Source organism: Saccostrea echinata, unplaced genomic scaffold, assembly GCF_033153115.1.
Source record: "Saccostrea echinata isolate AGI-Se365-2 ecotype Australia unplaced genomic scaffold, CSIRO_AGI_Sech_v1 ptg000037l, whole genome shotgun sequence".
NCBI classification, from domain to species: Eukaryota; Metazoa; Mollusca; class Bivalvia; order Ostreida; family Ostreidae; genus Saccostrea; species Saccostrea echinata.
Window position 1 is genome coordinate 935,031 of NW_026889786.1, and position 22,444 is coordinate 957,474.

Consider the following 22,444-nt stretch of genomic DNA (forward strand, 5'->3'; position numbering starts at 1 on the left):
GTAGAAAAGTCAATGTTTTTAAAAAATGGTCAGGTCCAATCCCCCGTCCGGTCTTTTCATGGACGAACAGGGATTAGTCATCAAAAGATAAAGGGGGAAATCTTCTTTTATACATAGTATGTCAAACATTGCAATATTAGATCTTTTCCATTTGAATTGTATCATTTTCCATTTGTATTCTATAATTTTTCATTTGTATTATAAAATTTTTATTTGTATCCTATAATTTCCCATTTGTATTCTATAATTTTCCATTTGTATTCTATAATTTTTCATTTGTATTTTGAACTTTTTATTTGTATTCTTTAATTTTCCATTTGTATTCTATAATACTCTGTATTGTATAATGTTTTATTTCTGTTGGATAATTTTCCATTTATATTCTATCATTTTCCATTTGCATTGTATAATTTTCCATTTGTATTGTATCATGTTTATGTGTATTCTATAATTTTTCATTTGTATTGTATAATTTTTCATTTGTATTGTATAATTTTTATTTGTATTCTATAATTTTCCATTTGTATTGTATACTTTCCATTTGTATTGTAAAATTATACAATACAAATGAAAAATTATATGTATGTTATACCGTATGTATCCAAGATGCTTTAAAGTCATAGCGACATAAAGCCACAGCGAATCCCTCAGTACAGCGGCTACAGTATAGAATTCTCCATAGGATTACTGCTGTAAAATAATACCCTAAAAAGATCAAAACAGTGTTGTTATTTTTCTAATGAAAAAAAAAAACCTCATTGGAGAGATTTAAATTTACATATGTACAGAAAAAAACATTATAGAATTAGTTTTAGAATATTATTTGGGGTGAAATACAATGTACCATTGAATGCGGGCAATAAAGTAGAAAATTTTATTATATAATATAATATCTTATATCACAGATATGATAATTGTGTATGAATTATACTAAGAATTTTAATTACTTTATTGATTCTACCCTTGACAGAGTAAATATCAACAAATATAATAAATAGAACCTTTGACCATTTTGAAATTTGGAGTCTATCAAACGTACAGATCTATAGAGAAATCTAAAAGTTGTATATGAATGAATAACAAAATATAATTTATAGTATCATATATTTTTATTAGAACACAGCATAAGTTAAAATTAACAAATAACAAATACATGTATAAAAATATAAGAATTGCATTTATCATTTATCCTAACATAGGAAACATTTATCAACACATATTCCTAGCATTATAATGCTGAAATGTATAGAGTCTTTCATTGAAAGTACAACTATAAATTCATAATACTTATGAGGTTTTTATCAGTAAGTTTTTTAAGTTCACTAATTTAGTCCATCTCTTCTACATTAGGTCCTTGGTGTGAGCCTGCGTGACCCGAGTTTCCAGTGGAGCCGTTCTGATGGAGTTTAGCCATTACAGGGGAACAAACTTTCTGGACATCCTTCAATTTGAACTCGTACTCGTCAACCTCTCCCAGGCAGTTATTCTCGAGCCAGGTCAGAGTTTCTCTACATACCCTGGAGACGGCCTCCTTGTCTTCTGACTGGAGCTGATCTCCGCTGTCATCTACGGCCTGTTTGACAGAGAACACATACGATTCCAGCTGATTCCGGGCTGCTATCCTTTGTCGTTGTTTCTCGTCTTCTTCTTTGTATTTTTCGGCCTCATTCACCATTCTATCTATGTCAGCCTTACTCAGGCGACCTTTGTCGTTGGTTATTGTGATTTTGTTGGACCTGCCTGTGCTTTTGTCCTTCGCTGAAACATTTAAGATTCCATTTGCGTCAATGTCAAACTCGACTTCTATTTGGGGGACACCACGAGGTGCTGGAGGGATTCCGTTCAGTTCAAAAGTACCCAATTTGTTATTGTCTTTGGTCATCGCTCTTTCGCCCTCAAATACCTGAATGGACACTCCTGGTTGGTTATCAGCGTAAGTGGTGAACGTTTGAGAGGCGTTGGTTGGGATTTTGGTGTTCCGTTCAACAATTTTGGTCATGACTCCGCCGGCAGTCTCAATGCCTAGAGACAGTGGAGCAACATCTACAAGGAGAACGTCTTTGATTACATCACTTTTGTCTCCCTTCAAAATGGCAGCCTGGACAGCAGCACCATAAGCCACTGCTTCATCCGGATTGATGGATTTGTTTAACTCCTTACCACCCATAAAATCTTGAAGCATTTTTTGGATTTTCGGAATTCTTGTCGATCCTCCTACCAGAACCACTTCATGGATTTTGGATTTGTCTATTTTGGCATCCCTAAGAGCTTTTTCTACTGGTTCCAGGGTAGCACGGAACAAATCTGAACATAAGTCCTCAAACCTTGCTCGTGTGATTTTGCTGTAAAAATCAATTCCCTCAAAGAGGGAGTCGATCTCAATGCTAGCCTCGGAGCTGCTGGATAATGTTCTTTTGGCACGCTCGGAAGCCGTCCTGAGTCTCCTCAGTGAACGGCTATTGTTGGAAATGTCTTTACCGTATTTGCGTTTAAATTCTTGCACAAAGTGATTCACCATTCTATTGTCGAAATCTTCACCTCCAAGATGAGTGTCACCAGCAGTTGAGCGAACCTCGAAAATAGAACCCTCGTCTATAGTGAGGATGGACACATCAAATGTTCCTCCACCCAAATCAAAGATGAGCACATTTTTCTCACCTGAAAGGTTTTTGTCGAGTCCATAGGCTAGAGCAGCAGCTGTAGGTTCGTTCACAATCCTGAGAACATTGAGTCCGGCTATGATACCGGCATCCTTGGTGGCTTCTCTTTGAGCATTATTAAAATATGCCGGGACTGTAATTACGGCTTCCTTAACCTGCTGCCCAAGGTACGCCTCTGCCGTCTCCTTCATTTTGGTCAGCACCATGGAACTAATTTCCTCAGGTGTAAATCGCTTTTTCTCATTCTTGTATTCTACCTCAAGCTTTGGTTTTCCTCCATCATTGGCGACTTTAAATGGCCAGTGTTTCATGTCGGCTTGCACACTGTCATCATTAAATTTGCGTCCAATCAGCCTTTTAGCGTCAAAGATTGTATTAGCAGCGTTCATGGCTACCTGGTTTTTAGCGGGATCTCCAATGAGACGTTCGGTATCCGTGAATGCCACATAACTGGGCGTTGTTCTGTTACCCTGGTCGTTGGCAATGATTTCTACTTTCCCATGTTGAAAAACACCAACACAGGAAAATGTAGTTCCTAGGTCAATACCAATCGCTGGAGCTTTACTAGTCATTGTTGTTTTGTAAATACGAATGTAAAGTGAAAGTAACTATTACAATCTCTTACGACCGAAATGTTTCTCCTTACAATAGTTTTATAGTGTAGCACGAACTATCTAGTTCAAGCTTGCAGTCTCTTGTGACTGTGTTAACTGACATCTTGGTCGCCGATCTGCCTTATATACAACAAATGAATATTCTCTAAAGTTCCAGATGATTGAATCCCGAAAGATCGAGTGCCAGTTAAAAATAGATTAGATCATTCGGGAATCTTCGCGCACAATCTAGTTTCAAGGTATCACACCGGTAATTGTTTTCACTATATGTTTCTATATAGGAAAAAAATTCTTAAAAAATCAGGTAAATTAATTCATGAAAAAATATTTAGCAGGAAGTATAAAACATTACCTCTCTCATTAGCCGAGTCCAAAAAACAGGGTACCTACACGGCATTTTCTGATTTTTTCCATCTGCAAACAGGGCTACCCTCAAATCCACGTGTTTTCAATGTGTTTATAAACAGCTCCAGTGCACCCCAGGAAGTAGCCTCCTATGCCCTGAAAAAAATAGTTCCTGTCAAAAAACTGTATTTATTTACAAAGTACATTAAATTTACTAGGCACAGGTACCAAAGTTGTAAAAATAGCCTGGAAGAAAATTAAAAAAATTATCAAAAGAAAGAAAAATTAATTTTATATGTATGGAACTACAATTGACTAAGTTCATTTTGATTGGTCAATTACCGGTGTGATACCTTGAAGGACCCTTGAAGTTGTCAGATTTTTTTCATTTTTGCACCTGAGATTTCTTAAATAACTGCCACCAACATCCTTAAGTTTGGTGATCTAATTCCCCTTATTGCTGGAGATATATGCATTTATCTCCCTTACTCCAGAGCAGTCAAGAATACACACAGAGCACTCTGACAGAAGTTTTTTTGTGCATATTTTGAAGCAGAATTTCATCATTAATAGACTAAGTCTGGCAAACAATTTCTTATCCGTGGAGAGTATATACATTGTTCTTCACAACAAACAAAAAATAGTTCACAAGTCTGAGACCATTATGCAATTATTACATAACAAAATTGCATTTTGCCCTCCTAAGAATGACAGAATTCACAGAAATTGTTAAATATTAGACTGATAATAAAATCTGCATCTGGTCAATTTATGTTCCAAATAAAGCCTAGGTACTTGTCTACAAGCTGATGTGCAGAAGTTTATCTAAAAGCTGTGTTGTAACACAGGGCAGTCCAAATGATATCAGCACCTAGGGAGACTCTGGACAGCTCTGACACTCCATTAAACTTGCTTTGATGATAAGAAAATGGAGGAAACAATTCAGATGTAATTTATTGTTTGGATTTATGTAACTGGCTTTCTCTGCAGACACAAATTAGCCATGAAATTCCAATTGAACATGCATAATTATCCTCTTTTCATTGAATTACTCAGGAATTCCAAAGGTGTTTGATGAATTTGCATGATTAATTCAAGATTACAGCTTTTTGTTTCACCAAATTTACATAAAAATTCAACATTTAAATTCCAAAATATAAATCTTAAACATTTTTATGAGTTTTAACACTTTCAAATGTGAAAAAATGCAACAAAAAGACTAATATCAGGCCATCCTACATGGTTCTTGGGGGTGGGTGGGTGTACAAAAACTGCTGATAAAATTTATAGGAAGTGACATAAGAAAAACAGGACACTTTATTAGCTGAATTATGGTTATTCTGATATTTTGATTGTGTAAATATGTCAAATTTCTTCATCACTTTAATTTGTACTTTATTAATATTTCAGTATATTAATATGCTTAACAAATCATGCTGAAATAAGCATCCTGACTGAGACTTAATTTAAAAGAGAGGGTCAAAACCTACATAAAAGTGCTAACATGACAAAACACATTCTCCGACAAACTGAAAAATCATGGATGTCAGCTGCGTAAGCATGCAAAAAGTCCAGAGAACCATAACAGGCATACCATGGTGCTAAGTGACATTCTGTACTACATGTGTGCTACATGATTAGAACTCTGAATAAGTATTCACTCTCATGCCCTGACAGTATTTATGCATTTTTTGGTCATAAGCTTCTTATTTTTGAAAAATTCTAAATAAATTTTACTTGTGCATTTTTTTTATTAGACAAATTTACCTCATTTCATTATTTATATTCCTCCACTGCTGTAATACATGCATCACTTCAGGTGAATAAAATGAAAGTAAATCCACTCTCTGTAAAATTTATCACTCTGTGAAAAAATGTTTTACTTCTTCACATTTTATCGCAGTTGTCACTTTTGTGGAAAACTCATTGGCAAACCCAGAATTAGTCTTTTCTTGAAAAAATCAGCCTAGAGTACTTTTACGGCAAAGTCTGTAGACACTATAATTGACTGCGGTCAGGTGGTGCACATAGTTTAAAGTCATCTAAAATAAAAAACCAACATTTTCTAACTTCTTTCTACATGTCAGATGCATAATCCTACTTTGAAAGTCATAATTTAAAGTTTTGAGGGTAAAACATGATATATTATAAGTATTTTTCACAGAAATCTCTAAAAATTCAATTCAACCCTACTTCTAATTTTTAAAATATGTGCTTTCACACAGAAAGTTCATAAAATGACATATTTTGTTGAAATATGCCTTTTAAAAATTAAAACAACCTTTTATATTGATGCAGATGATTTTACACAATCTCCTTCAAGGTATCACACCGGTAATTGTTTTCACTATATGTTTCTATATAGGAAAAAAATTCTTAAAAAATCAGGTAAATTAATTCATGAAAAAATATTTAGCAGGAAGTATAAAACATTACCTCTCTCATTAGCCGAGTCCAAAAAACAGGGTACCTACACGGCATTTTCTGATTTTTTCCATCTGCAAACAGGGCTACCCTCAAATCCACGTGTTTTCAATGTGTTTATAAACAGCTCCAGTGCACCCCAGGAAGTAGCCTCCTATGCCCTGAAAAAAATAGTTCCTGTCAAAAAACTGTATTTATTTACAAAGTACATTAAATTTACTAGGCACAGGTACCAAAGTTGTAAAAATAGCCTGGAAGAAAATTAAAAAAATTATCAAAAGAAAGAAAAATTAATTTTATATGTATGGAACTACAATTGACTAAGTTCATTTTGATTGGTCAATTACCGGTGTGATACCTTGAAGGACCCTTGAAGTTGTCAGATTTTTTTCATTTTTGCACCTGAGATTTCTTAAATAACTGCCACCAACATCCTTAAGTTTGGTGATCTAATTCCCCTTATTGCTGGAGATATATGCATTTATCTCCCTTACTCCAGAGCAGTCAAGAATACACACAGAGCACTCTGACAGAAGTTTTTTTGTGCATATTTTGAAGCAGAATTTCATCATTAATAGACTAAGTCTGGCAAACAATTTCTTATCCGTGGAGAGTATATACATTGTTCTTCACAACAAACAAAAAATAGTTCACAAGTCTGAGACCATTATGCAATTATTACATAACAAAATTGCATTTTGCCCTCCTAAGAATGACAGAATTCACAGAAATTGTTAAATATTAGACTGATAATAAAATCTGCATCTGGTCAATTTATGTTCCAAATAAAGCCTAGGTACTTGTCTACAAGCTGATGTGCAGAAGTTTATCTAAAAGCTGTGTTGTAACACAGGGCAGTCCAAATGATATCAGCACCTAGGGAGACTCTGGACAGCTCTGACACTCCATTAAACTTGCTTTGATGATAAGAAAATGGAGGAAACAATTCAGATGTAATTTATTGTTTGGATTTATGTAACTGGCTTTCTCTGCAGACACAAATTAGCCATGAAATTCCAATTGAACATGCATAATTATCCTCTTTTCATTGAATTACTCAGGAATTCCAAAGGTGTTTGATGAATTTGCATGATTAATTCAAGATTACAGCTTTTTGTTTCACCAAATTTACATAAAAATTCAACATTTAAATTCCAAAATATAAATCTTAAACATTTTTATGAGTTTTAACACTTTCAAATGTGAAAAAATGCAACAAAAAGACTAATATCAGGCCATCCTACATGGTTCTTGGGGGTGGGTGGGTGTACAAAAACTGCTGATAAAATTTATAGGAAGTGACATAAGAAAAACAGGACACTTTATTAGCTGAATTATGGTTATTCTGATATTTTGATTGTGTAAATATGTCAAATTTCTTCATCACTTTAATTTGTAATTTATTAATATTTCAGTATATTAATATGCTTAACAAATCATGCTGAAATAAGCATCCTGACTGAGACTTAATTTAAAAGAGAGGGTCAAAACCTACATAAAAGTGCTAACATGACAAAACACATTCTCCGACAAACTGAAAAATCATGGATGTCAGCTGCGTAAGCATGCAAAAAGTCCAGAGAACCATAACAGGCATACCATGGTGCTAAGTGACATTCTGTACTACATGTGTGCTACATGATTAGAACTCTGAATAAGTATTCACTCTCATGCCCTGACAGTATTTATGCATTTTTTGGTCATAAGCTTCTTATTTTTGAAAAATTCTAAATAAATTTTACTTGTGCATTTTTTTTATTAGACAAATTTACCTCATTTCATTATTTATATTCCTCCACTGCTGTAATACATGCATCACTTCAGGTGAATAAAATGAAAGTAAATCCACTCTCTGTAAAATTTATCACTCTGTGAAAAAATGTTTTACTTCTTCACATTTTATCGCAGTTGTCACTTTTGTGGAAAACTCATTGGCAAACCCAGAATTAGTCTTTTCTTGAAAAAATCAGCCTAGAGTACTTTTACGGCAAAGTCTGTAGACACTATAATTGACTGCGGTCAGGTGGTGCACATAGTTTAAAGTCATCTAAAATAAAAAACCAACATTTTCTAACTTCTTTCTACATGTCAGATGCATAATCCTACTTTGAAAGTCATAATTTAAAGTTTTGAGGGTAAAACATGATATATTATAAGTATTTTTCACAGAAATCTCTAAAAATTCAATTCAACCCTACTTCTAATTTTTAAAATATGTGCTTTCACACAGAAAGTTCATAAAATGACATATTTTGTTGAAATATGCCTTTTAAAAATTAAAACAACCTTTTATATTGATGCAGATGATTTTACACAATCTCCTTGAAGGACCCTTGAAGTTGTCAGATTTTTTTCATTTTTGCACCTGAGATTTCTTAAATAACTGCCACCAACATCCTTAAGTTTGGTGATCTAATTCCCCTTATTGCTGGAGATATATGCATTTATCTCCCTTACTCCAGAGCAGTCAAGAATACACACAGAGCACTCTGACAGAAGTTTTTTTGTGCATATTTTGAAGCAGAATTTCATCATTAATAGACTAAGTCTGGCAAACAATTTCTTATCCGTGGAGAGTATATACATTGTTCTTCACAACAAACAAAAAATAGTTCACAAGTCTGAGACCATTATGCAATTATTACATAACAAAATTGCATTTTGCCCTCCTAAGAATGACAGAATTCACAGAAATTGTTAAATATTAGACTGATAATAAAATCTGCATCTGGTCAATTTATGTTCCAAATAAAGCCTAGGTACTTGTCTACAAGCTGATGTGCAGAAGTTTATCTAAAAGCTGTGTTGTAACACAGGGCAGTCCAAATGATATCAGCACCTAGGGAGACTCTGGACAGCTCTGACACTCCATTAAACTTGCTTTGATGATAAGAAAATGGAGGAAACAATTCAGATGTAATTTATTGTTTGGATTTATGTAACTGGCTTTCTCTGCAGACACAAATTAGCCATGAAATTCCAATTGAACATGCATAATTATCCTCTTTTCATTGAATTACTCAGGAATTCCAAAGGTGTTTGATGAATTTGCATGATTAATTCAAGATTACAGCTTTTTGTTTCACCAAATTTACATAAAAATTCAACATTTAAATTCCAAAATATAAATCTTAAACATTTTTATGAGTTTTAACACTTTCAAATGTGAAAAAATGCAACAAAAAGACTAATATCAGGCCATCCTACATGGTTCTTGGGGGTGGGTGGGTGTACAAAAACTGCTGATAAAATTTATAGGAAGTGACATAAGAAAAACAGGACACTTTATTAGCTGAATTATGGTTATTCTGATATTTTGATTGTGTAAATATGTCAAATTTCTTCATCACTTTAATTTGTAATTTATTAATATTTCAGTATATTAATATGCTTAACAAATCATGCTGAAATAAGCATCCTGACTGAGACTTAATTTAAAAGAGAGGGTCAAAACCTACATAAAAGTGCTAACATGACAAAACACATTCTCCGACAAACTGAAAAATCATGGATGTCAGCTGCGTAAGCATGCAAAAAGTCCAGAGAACCATAACAGGCATACCATGGTGCTAAGTGACATTCTGTACTACATGTGTGCTACATGATTAGAACTCTGAATAAGTATTCACTCTCATGCCCTGACAGTATTTATGCATTTTTTGGTCATAAGCTTCTTATTTTTGAAAAATTCTAAATAAATTTTACTTGTGCATTTTTTTTATTAGACAAATTTACCTCATTTCATTATTTATATTCCTCCACTGCTGTAATACATGCATCACTTCAGGTGAATAAAATGAAAGTAAATCCACTCTCTGTAAAATTTATCACTCTGTGAAAAAATGTTTTACTTCTTCACATTTTATCGCAGTTGTCACTTTTGTGGAAAACTCATTGGCAAACCCAGAATTAGTCTTTTCTTGAAAAAATCAGCCTAGAGTACTTTTACGGCAAAGTCTGTAGACACTATAATTGACTGCGGTCAGGTGGTGCACATAGTTTAAAGTCATCTAAAATAAAAAACCAACATTTTCTAACTTCTTTCTACATGTCAGATGCATAATCCTACTTTGAAAGTCATAATTTAAAGTTTTGAGGGTAAAACATGATATATTATAAGTATTTTTCACAGAAATCTCTAAAAATTCAATTCAACCCTACTTCTAATTTTTAAAATATGTGCTTTCACACAGAAAGTTCATAAAATGACATATTTTGTTGAAATATGCCTTTTAAAAATTAAAACAACCTTTTATATTGATGCAGATGATTTTACACAATCTCCTTCAAGGTATCACACCGGTAATTGTTTTCACTATATGTTTCTATATAGGAAAAAAATTCTTAAAAAATCAGGTAAATTAATTCATGAAAAAATATTTAGCAGGAAGTATAAAACATTACCTCTCTCATTAGCCGAGTCCAAAAAACAGGGTACCTACACGGCATTTTCTGATTTTTTCCATCTGCAAACAGGGCTACCCTCAAATCCACGTGTTTTCAATGTGTTTATAAACAGCTCCAGTGCACCCCAGGAAGTAGCCTCCTATGCCCTGAAAAAAATAGTTCCTGTCAAAAAACTGTATTTATTTACAAAGTACATTAAATTTACTAGGCACAGGTACCAAAGTTGTAAAAATAGCCTGGAAGAAAATTAAAAAAATTATCAAAAGAAAGAAAAATTAATTTTATATGTATGGAACTACAATTGACTAAGTTCATTTTGATTGGTCAATTACCGGTGTGATACCTTGAAGGACCCTTGAAGTTGTCAGATTTTTTTCATTTTTGCACCTGAGATTTCTTAAATAACTGCCACCAACATCCTTAAGTTTGGTGATCTAATTCCCCTTATTGCTGGAGATATATGCATTTATCTCCCTTACTCCAGAGCAGTCAAGAATACACACAGAGCACTCTGACAGAAGTTTTTTTGTGCATATTTTGAAGCAGAATTTCATCATTAATAGACTAAGTCTGGCAAACAATTTCTTATCCGTGGAGAGTATATACATTGTTCTTCACAACAAACAAAAAATAGTTCACAAGTCTGAGACCATTATGCAATTATTACATAACAAAATTGCATTTTGCCCTCCTAAGAATGACAGAATTCACAGAAATTGTTAAATATTAGACTGATAATAAAATCTGCATCTGGTCAATTTATGTTCCAAATAAAGCCTAGGTACTTGTCTACAAGCTGATGTGCAGAAGTTTATCTAAAAGCTGTGTTGTAACACAGGGCAGTCCAAATGATATCAGCACCTAGGGAGACTCTGGACAGCTCTGACACTCCATTAAACTTGCTTTGATGATAAGAAAATGGAGGAAACAATTCAGATGTAATTTATTGTTTGGATTTATGTAACTGGCTTTCTCTGCAGACACAAATTAGCCATGAAATTCCAATTGAACATGCATAATTATCCTCTTTTCATTGAATTACTCAGGAATTCCAAAGGTGTTTGATGAATTTGCATGATTAATTCAAGATTACAGCTTTTTGTTTCACCAAATTTACATAAAAATTCAACATTTAAATTCCAAAATATAAATCTTAAACATTTTTATGAGTTTTAACACTTTCAAATGTGAAAAAATGCAACAAAAAGACTAATATCAGGCCATCCTACATGGTTCTTGGGGGTGGGTGGGTGTACAAAAACTGCTGATAAAATTTATAGGAAGTGACATAAGAAAAACAGGACACTTTATTAGCTGAATTATGGTTATTCTGATATTTTGATTGTGTAAATATGTCAAATTTCTTCATCACTTTAATTTGTAATTTATTAATATTTCAGTATATTAATATGCTTAACAAATCATGCTGAAATAAGCATCCTGACTGAGACTTAATTTAAAAGAGAGGGTCAAAACCTACATAAAAGTGCTAACATGACAAAACACATTCTCCGACAAACTGAAAAATCATGGATGTCAGCTGCGTAAGCATGCAAAAAGTCCAGAGAACCATAACAGGCATACCATGGTGCTAAGTGACATTCTGTACTACATGTGTGCTACATGATTAGAACTCTGAATAAGTATTCACTCTCATGCCCTGACAGTATTTATGCATTTTTTGGTCATAAGCTTCTTATTTTTGAAAAATTCTAAATAAATTTTACTTGTGCATTTTTTTTATTAGACAAATTTACCTCATTTCATTATTTATATTCCTCCACTGCTGTAATACATGCATCACTTCAGGTGAATAAAATGAAAGTAAATCCACTCTCTGTAAAATTTATCACTCTGTGAAAAAATGTTTTACTTCTTCACATTTTATCGCAGTTGTCACTTTTGTGGAAAACTCATTGGCAAACCCAGAATTAGTCTTTTCTTGAAAAAATCAGCCTAGAGTACTTTTACGGCAAAGTCTGTAGACACTATAATTGACTGCGGTCAGGTGGTGCACATAGTTTAAAGTCATCTAAAATAAAAAACCAACATTTTCTAACTTCTTTCTACATGTCAGATGCATAATCCTACTTTGAAAGTCATAATTTAAAGTTTTGAGGGTAAAACATGATATATTATAAGTATTTTTCACAGAAATCTCTAAAAATTCAATTCAACCCTACTTCTAATTTTTAAAATATGTGCTTTCACACAGAAAGTTCATAAAATGACATATTTTGTTGAAATATGCCTTTTAAAAATTAAAACAACCTTTTATATTGATGCAGATGATTTTACACAATCTCCTTGAAGGACCCTTGAAGTTGTCAGATTTTTTTCATTTTTGCACCTGAGATTTCTTAAATAACTGCCACCAACATCCTTAAGTTTGGTGATCTAATTCCCCTTATTGCTGGAGATATATGCATTTATCTCCCTTACTCCAGAGCAGTCAAGAATACACACAGAGCACTCTGACAGAAGTTTTTTTGTGCATATTTTGAAGCAGAATTTCATCATTAATAGACTAAGTCTGGCAAACAATTTCTTATCCGTGGAGAGTATATACATTGTTCTTCACAACAAACAAAAAATAGTTCACAAGTCTGAGACCATTATGCAATTATTACATAACAAAATTGCATTTTGCCCTCCTAAGAATGACAGAATTCACAGAAATTGTTAAATATTAGACTGATAATAAAATCTGCATCTGGTCAATTTATGTTCCAAATAAAGCCTAGGTACTTGTCTACAAGCTGATGTGCAGAAGTTTATCTAAAAGCTGTGTTGTAACACAGGGCAGTCCAAATGATATCAGCACCTAGGGAGACTCTGGACAGCTCTGACACTCCATTAAACTTGCTTTGATGATAAGAAAATGGAGGAAACAATTCAGATGTAATTTATTGTTTGGATTTATGTAACTGGCTTTCTCTGCAGACACAAATTAGCCATGAAATTCCAATTGAACATGCATAATTATCCTCTTTTCATTGAATTACTCAGGAATTCCAAAGGTGTTTGATGAATTTGCATGATTAATTCAAGATTACAGCTTTTTGTTTCACCAAATTTACATAAAAATTCAACATTTAAATTCCAAAATATAAATCTTAAACATTTTTATGAGTTTTAACACTTTCAAATGTGAAAAAATGCAACAAAAAGACTAATATCAGGCCATCCTACATGGTTCTTGGGGGTGGGTGGGTGTACAAAAACTGCTGATAAAATTTATAGGAAGTGACATAAGAAAAACAGGACACTTTATTAGCTGAATTATGGTTATTCTGATATTTTGATTGTGTAAATATGTCAAATTTCTTCATCACTTTAATTTGTAATTTATTAATATTTCAGTATATTAATATGCTTAACAAATCATGCTGAAATAAGCATCCTGACTGAGACTTAATTTAAAAGAGAGGGTCAAAACCTACATAAAAGTGCTAACATGACAAAACACATTCTCCGACAAACTGAAAAATCATGGATGTCAGCTGCGTAAGCATGCAAAAAGTCCAGAGAACCATAACAGGCATACCATGGTGCTAAGTGACATTCTGTACTACATGTGTGCTACATGATTAGAACTCTGAATAAGTATTCACTCTCATGCCCTGACAGTATTTATGCATTTTTTGGTCATAAGCTTCTTATTTTTGAAAAATTCTAAATAAATTTTACTTGTGCATTTTTTTTATTAGACAAATTTACCTCATTTCATTATTTATATTCCTCCACTGCTGTAATACATGCATCACTTCAGGTGAATAAAATGAAAGTAAATCCACTCTCTGTAAAATTTATCACTCTGTGAAAAAATGTTTTACTTCTTCACATTTTATCGCAGTTGTCACTTTTGTGGAAAACTCATTGGCAAACCCAGAATTAGTCTTTTCTTGAAAAAATCAGCCTAGAGTACTTTTACGGCAAAGTCTGTAGACACTATAATTGACTGCGGTCAGGTGGTGCACATAGTTTAAAGTCATCTAAAATAAAAAACCAACATTTTCTAACTTCTTTCTACATGTCAGATGCATAATCCTACTTTGAAAGTCATAATTTAAAGTTTTGAGGGTAAAACATGATATATTATAAGTATTTTTCACAGAAATCTCTAAAAATTCAATTCAACCCTACTTCTAATTTTTAAAATATGTGCTTTCACACAGAAAGTTCATAAAATGACATATTTTGTTGAAATATGCCTTTTAAAAATTAAAACAACCTTTTATATTGATGCAGATGATTTTACACAATCTCCTTCAAGGTATCACACCGGTAATTGTTTTCACTATATGTTTCTATATAGGAAAAAAATTCTTAAAAAATCAGGTAAATTAATTCATGAAAAAATATTTAGCAGGAAGTATAAAACATTACCTCTCTCATTAGCCGAGTCCAAAAAACAGGGTACCTACACGGCATTTTCTGATTTTTTCCATCTGCAAACAGGGCTACCCTCAAATCCACGTGTTTTCAATGTGTTTATAAACAGCTCCAGTGCACCCCAGGAAGTAGCCTCCTATGCCCTGAAAAAAATAGTTCCTGTCAAAAAACTGTATTTATTTACAAAGTACATTAAATTTACTAGGCACAGGTACCAAAGTTGTAAAAATAGCCTGGAAGAAAATTAAAAAAATTATCAAAAGAAAGAAAAATTAATTTTATATGTATGGAACTACAATTGACTAAGTTCATTTTGATTGGTCAATTACCGGTGTGATACCTTGAAGGACCCTTGAAGTTGTCAGATTTTTTTCATTTTTGCACCTGAGATTTCTTAAATAACTGCCACCAACATCCTTAAGTTTGGTGATCTAATTCCCCTTATTGCTGGAGATATATGCATTTATCTCCCTTACTCCAGAGCAGTCAAGAATACACACAGAGCACTCTGACAGAAGTTTTTTTGTGCATATTTTGAAGCAGAATTTCATCATTAATAGACTAAGTCTGGCAAACAATTTCTTATCCGTGGAGAGTATATACATTGTTCTTCACAACAAACAAAAAATAGTTCACAAGTCTGAGACCATTATGCAATTATTACATAACAAAATTGCATTTTGCCCTCCTAAGAATGACAGAATTCACAGAAATTGTTAAATATTAGACTGATAATAAAATCTGCATCTGGTCAATTTATGTTCCAAATAAAGCCTAGGTACTTGTCTACAAGCTGATGTGCAGAAGTTTATCTAAAAGCTGTGTTGTAACACAGGGCAGTCCAAATGATATCAGCACCTAGGGAGACTCTGGACAGCTCTGACACTCCATTAAACTTGCTTTGATGATAAGAAAATGGAGGAAACAATTCAGATGTAATTTATTGTTTGGATTTATGTAACTGGCTTTCTCTGCAGACACAAATTAGCCATGAAATTCCAATTGAACATGCATAATTATCCTCTTTTCATTGAATTACTCAGGAATTCCAAAGGTGTTTGATGAATTTGCATGATTAATTCAAGATTACAGCTTTTTGTTTCACCAAATTTACATAAAAATTCAACATTTAAATTCCAAAATATAAATCTTAAACATTTTTATGAGTTTTAACACTTTCAAATGTGAAAAAATGCAACAAAAAGACTAATATCAGGCCATCCTACATGGTTCTTGGGGGTGGGTGGGTGTACAAAAACTGCTGATAAAATTTATAGGAAGTGACATAAGAAAAACAGGACACTTTATTAGCTGAATTATGGTTATTCTGATATTTTGATTGTGTAAATATGTCAAATTTCTTCATCACTTTAATTTGTAATTTATTAATATTTCAGTATATTAATATGCTTAACAAATCATGCTGAAATAAGCATCCTGACTGAGACTTAATTTAAAAGAGAGGGTCAAAACCTACATAAAAGTGCTAACATGACAAAACACATTCTCCGACAAACTGAAAAATCATGGATGTCAGCTGCGTAAGCATGCAAAAAGTCCAGAGAACCATAACAGGCATACCATGGTGCTAAGTGACATTCTGTACTACATGTGTGCTACATGATTAGAACTCTGAATAAGTATTCACTCTCATGCCCTGACAGTATTTATGCATTTTTTGGTCATAAGCTTCTTATTTTTGAAAAATTCTAAATAAATTTTACTTGTGCATTTTTTTTATTAGACAAATTTACCTCATTTCATTATTTATATTCCTCCACTGCTGTAATACATGCATCACTTCAGGTGAATAAAATGAAAGTAAATCCACTCTCTGTAAAATTTATCACTCTGTGAAAAAATGTTTTACTTCTTCACATTTTATCGCAGTTGTCACTTTTGTGGAAAACTCATTGGCAAACCCAGAATTAGTCTTTTCTTGAAAAAATCAGCCTAGAGTACTTTTACGGCAAAGTCTGTAGACACTATAATTGACTGCGGTCAGGTGGTGCACATAGTTTAAAGTCATCTAAAATAAAAAACCAACATTTTCTAACTTCTTTCTACATGTCAGATGCATAATCCTACTTTGAAAGTCATAATTTAAAGTTTTGAGGGTAAAACATGATATATTATAAGTATTTTTCACAGAAATCTCTAAAAATTCAATTCAACCCTACTTCTAATTTTTAAAATATGTGCTTTCACACAGAAAGTTCATAAAATGACATATTTTGTTGAAATATGCCTTTTAAAAATTAAAACAACCTTTTATATTGATGCAGATGATTTTACACAATCTCCTTCAAGGACCCTTGAAGTTGTCAGATTTTTTTCATTTTTGCACCTGAGATTTCTTAAATAACTGCCACCAACATCCTTAAGTTTGGTGATCTAATTCCCCTTATTGCTGGAGATATATGCATTTATCTCCCTTACTCCAGAGCAGTCAAGAATACACACAGAGCACTCTGACAGAAGTTTTTTTTGTGCATATTTTGAAGCAGAATTTCATCATTAATAGACTAAGTCTGGCAAACAATTTCTTATCCGTGGAGAGTATATACATTGTTCTTCACAACAAACAAAAAATAGTTCACAAGTCTGAGACCATTATGCAATTATTACATAACAAAATTGCATTTTGCCCTCCTAAGAATGACAGAATTCACAGAAATTGTTAAATATTAGACTGATAATAAAATCTGCATCTGGTCAATTTATGTTCCAAATAAAGCCTAGGTACTTGTCTACAAGCTGATGTGCAGAAGTTTATCTAAAAGCTGTGTTGTAACACAGGGCAGTCCAAATGATATCAGCACCTAGGGAGACTCTGGACAGCTCTGACACTCCATTAAACTTGCTTTGATGATAAGAAAATGGAGGAAACAATTCAGATGTAATTTATTGTTTGGATTTATGTAACTGGCTTTCTCTGCAGACACAAATTAGCCATGAAATTCCAATTGAACATGCATAATTATCCTCTTTTCATTGAATTACTCAGGAATTCCAAAGGTGTTTGATGAATTTGCATGATTAATTCAAGATTACAGCTTTTTGTTTCACCAAATTTACATAAAAATTCAACATTTAAATTCCAAAATATAAATCTTAAACATTTTTATGAGTTTTAACACTTTCAAATGTGAAAAAATGCAACAAAAAGACTAATATCAGGCCATCCTACATGGTTCTTGGGGGTGGGTGGGTGTACAAAAACTGCTGATAAAATTTATAGGAAGTGACATAAGAAAAACAGGACACTTTATTAGCTGAATTATGGTTATTCTGATATTTTGATTGTGTAAATATGTCAAATTTCTTCATCACTTTAATTTGTAATTTATTAATATTTCAGTATATTAATATGCTTAACAAATCATGCTGAAATAAGCATCCTGACTGAGACTTAATTTAAAAGAGAGGGTCAAAACCTACATAAAAGTGCTAACATGACAAAACACATTCTCCGACAAACTGAAAAATCATGGATGTCAGCTGCGTAAGCATGCAAAAAGTCCAGAGAACCATAACAGGCATACCATGGTGCTAAGTGACATTCTGTACTACATGTGTGCTACATGATTAGAACTCTGAATAAGTATTCACTCTCATGCCCTGACAGTATTTATGCATTTTTTGGTCATAAGCTTCTTATTTTTGAAAAATTCTAAATAAATTTTACTTGTGCATTTTTTTTATTAGACAAATTTACCTCATTTCATTATTTATATTCCTCCACTGCTGTAATACATGCATCACTTCAGGTGAATAAAATGAAAGTAAATCCACTCTCTGTAAAATTTATCACTCTGTGAAAAAATGTTTTACTTCTTCACATTTTATCGCAGTTGTCACTTTTGTGGAAAACTCATTGGCAAACCCAGAATTAGTCTTTTCTTGAAAAAATCAGCCTAGAGTACTTTTACGGCAAAGTCTGTAGACACTATAATTGACTGCGGTCAGGTGGTGCACATAGTTTAAAGTCATCTAAAATAAAAAACCAACATTTTCTAACTTCTTTCTACATGTCAGATGCATAATCCTACTTTGAAAGTCATAATTTAAAGTTTTGAGGGTAAAACATGATATATTATAAGTATTTTTCACAGAAATCTCTAAAAATTCAATTCAACCCTACTTCTAATTTTTAAAATATGTGCTTTCACACAGAAAGTTCATAAAATGACATATTTTGTTGAAATATGCCTTTTAAAAATTAAAACAACCTTTTATATTGATGCAGATGATTTTACACAATCTCCTTCAAGGTATCACACCGGTAATTGTTTTCACTATATGTTTCTATATAGGAAAAAAATTCTTAAAAAATCAGGTAAATTAATTCATGAAAAAATATTTAGCAGGAAGTATAAAACATTACCTCTCTCATTAGCCGAGTCCAAAAAACAGGGTACCTACACGGCATTTTCTGATTTTTTCCATCTGCAAACAGGGCTACCCTCAAATCCACGTGTTTTCAATGTGTTTATAAACAGCTCCAGTGCACCCCAGGAAGTAGCCTCCTATGCCCTGAAAAAAATAGTTCCTGTCAAAAAACTGTATTTATTTACAAAGTACATTAAATTTACTAGGCACAGGTACCAAAGTTGTAAAAATAGCCTGGAAGAAAATTAAAAAAATTATCAAAAGAAAGAAAAATTAATTTTATATGTATGGAACTACAATTGACTAAGTTCATTTTGATTGGTCAATTACCGGTGTGATACCTTGAAGGACCCTTGAAGTTGTCAGATTTTTTTCATTTTTGCACCTGAGATTTCTTAAATAACTGCCACCAACATCCTTAAGTTTGGTGATCTAATTCCCCTTATTGCTGGAGATATATGCATTTATCTCCCTTACTCCAGAGCAGTCAAGAATACACACAGAGCACTCTGACAGAAGTTTTTTTTGTGCATATTTTGAAGCAGAATTTCATCATTAATAGACTAAGTCTGGCAAACAATTTCTTATCCGTGGAGAGTATATACATTGTTCTTCACAACAAACAAAAAATAGTTCACAAGTCTGAGACCATTATGCAATTATTACATAACAAAATTGCATTTTGCCCTCCTAAGAATGACAGAATTCACAGAAATTGTTAAATATTAGACTGATAATAAAATCTGCATCTGGTCAATTTATGTTCCAAATAAAGCCTAGGTACTTGTCTACAAGCTGATGTGCAGAAGTTTATCTAAAAGCTGTGTTGTAACACAGGGCAGTCCAAATGATATCAGCACCTAGGGAGACTCTGGACAGCTCTGACACTCCATTAAACTTGCTTTGATGATAAGAAAATGGAGGAAACAATTCAGATGTAATTTATTGTTTGGATTTATGTAACTGGCTTTCTCTGCAGACACAAATTAGCCATGAAATTCCAATTGAACATGCATAATTATCCTCTTTTCATTGAATTACTCAGGAATTCCAAAGGTGTTTGATGAATTTGCATGATTAATTCAAGATTACAGCTTTTTGTTTCACCAAATTTACATAAAAATTCAACATTTAAATTCCAAAATATAAATCTTAAACATTTTTATGAGTTTTAACACTTTCAAATGTGAAAAAATGCAACAAAAAGACTAATATCAGGCCATCCTACATGGTTCTTGGGGGTGGGTGGGTGTACAAAAACTGCTGATAAAATTTATAGGAAGTGACATAAGAAAAACAGGACACTTTATTAGCTGAATTATGGTTATTCTGATATTTTGATTGTGTAAATATGTCAAATTTCTTCATCACTTTAATTTGTAATTTATTAATATTTCAGTATATTAATATGCTTAACAAATCATGCTGAAATAAGCATCCTGACTGAGACTTAATTTAAAAGAGAGGGTCAAAACCTACATAAAAGTGCTAACATGACAAAACACATTCTCCGACAAACTGAAAAATCATGGATGTCAGCTGCGTAAGCATGCAAAAAGTCCAGAGAACCATAACAGGCATACCATGGTGCTAAGTGACATTCTGTACTACATGTGTGCTACATGATTAGAACTCTGAATAAGTATTCACTCTCATGCCCTGACAGTATTTATGCATTTTTTGGTCATAAGCTTCTTATTTTTGAAAAATTCTAAATAAATTTTACTTGTGCATTTTTTTTATTAGACAAATTTACCTCATTTCATTATTTATATTCCTCCACTGCTGTAATACATGCATCACTTCAGGTGAATAAAATGAAAGTAAATCCACTCTCTGTAAAATTTATCACTCTGTGAAAAAATGTTTTACTTCTTCACATTTTATCGCAGTTGTCACTTTTGTGGAAAACTCATTGGCAAACCCAGAATTAGTCTTTTCTTGAAAAAATCAGCCTAGAGTACTTTTACGGCAAAGTCTGTAGACACTATAATTGACTGCGGTCAGGTGGTGCACATAGTTTAAAGTCATCTAAAATAAAAAACCAACATTTTCTAACTTCTTTCTACATGTCAGATGCATAATCCTACTTTGAAAGTCATAATTTAAAGTTTTGAGGGTAAAACATGATATATTATAAGTATTTTTCACAGAAATCTCTAAAAATTCAATTCAACCCTACTTCTAATTTTTAAAATATGTGCTTTCACACAGAAAGTTCATAAAATGACATATTTTGTTGAAATATGCCTTTTAAAAATTAAAACAACCTTTTATATTGATGCAGATGATTTTACACAATCTCCTTCAAGGTATCACACCGGTAATTGTTTTCACTATATGTTTCTATATAGGAAAAAAATTCTTAAAAAATCAGGTAAATTAATTCATGAAAAAATATTTAGCAGGAAGTATAAAACATTACCTCTCTCATTAGCCGAGTCCAAAAAACAGGGTACCTACACGGCATTTTCTGATTTTTTCCATCTGCAAACAGGGCTACCCTCAAATCCACGTGTTTTCAATGTGTTTATAAACAGCTCCAGTGCACCCCAGGAAGTAGCCTCCTATGCCCTGAAAAAAATAGTTCCTGTCAAAAAACTGTATTTATTTACAAAGTACATTAAATTTACTAGGCACAGGTACCAAAGTTGTAAAAATAGCCTGGAAGAAAATTAAAAAAATTATCAAAAGAAAGAAAAATTAATTTTATATGTATGGAACTACAATTGACTAAGTTCATTTTGATTGGTCAATTACCGGTGTGATACCTTGAAGGACCCTTGAAGTTGTCAGATTTTTTTCATTTTTGCACCTGAGATTTCTTAAATAACTGCCACCAACATCCTTAAGTTTGGTGATCTAATTCCCCTTATTGCTGGAGATATATGCATTTATCTCCCTTACTCCAGAGCAGTCAAGAATACACACAGAGCACTCTGACAGAAGTTTTTTTTGTGCATATTTTGAAGCAGAATTTCATCATTAATAGACTAAGTCTGGCAAACAATTTCTTATCCGTGGAGAGTATATACATTGTTCTTCACAACAAACAAAAAATAGTTCACAAGTCTGAGACCATTATGCAATTATTACATAACAAAATTGCATTTTGCCCTCCTAAGAATGACAGAATTCACAGAAATTGTTAAATATTAGACTGATAATAAAATCTGCATCTGGTCAATTTATGTTCCAAATAAAGCC

The 22,444-nt window shown here is 32.6% G+C and overlaps 1 protein-coding gene and 1 long non-coding RNA gene across 2 annotated transcripts; both read right to left on the reverse strand.

The window, feature by feature from the left end:
* Positions 1 to 1,186: 1,186 nt before the first annotated feature.
* Positions 1,187 to 3,340, reverse strand: LOC133200142 (heat shock protein 70 B2-like). The gene has a single exon (XM_061335895.1). The coding sequence runs from the start codon at positions 3,230 to 3,232 to the stop codon at positions 1,328 to 1,330; it is 1,905 nt and encodes a 634-aa protein (XP_061191879.1). The 5' UTR covers positions 3,233 to 3,340; the 3' UTR covers positions 1,187 to 1,327.
* Positions 3,341 to 3,626: 286 nt separating this feature from the next.
* Positions 3,627 to 22,091, reverse strand: LOC133200136 (uncharacterized). Its single transcript, XR_009722891.1, has 6 exons — positions 21,663 to 22,091; positions 19,233 to 19,374; positions 14,840 to 14,981; positions 10,448 to 10,589; positions 6,056 to 6,197; positions 3,627 to 3,768 (listed from the first exon to the last, which is right to left on the reverse strand). It is a non-coding gene; the product is annotated as an uncharacterized LOC133200136 (long non-coding RNA).
* Positions 22,092 to 22,444: the final 353 nt, after the last annotated feature.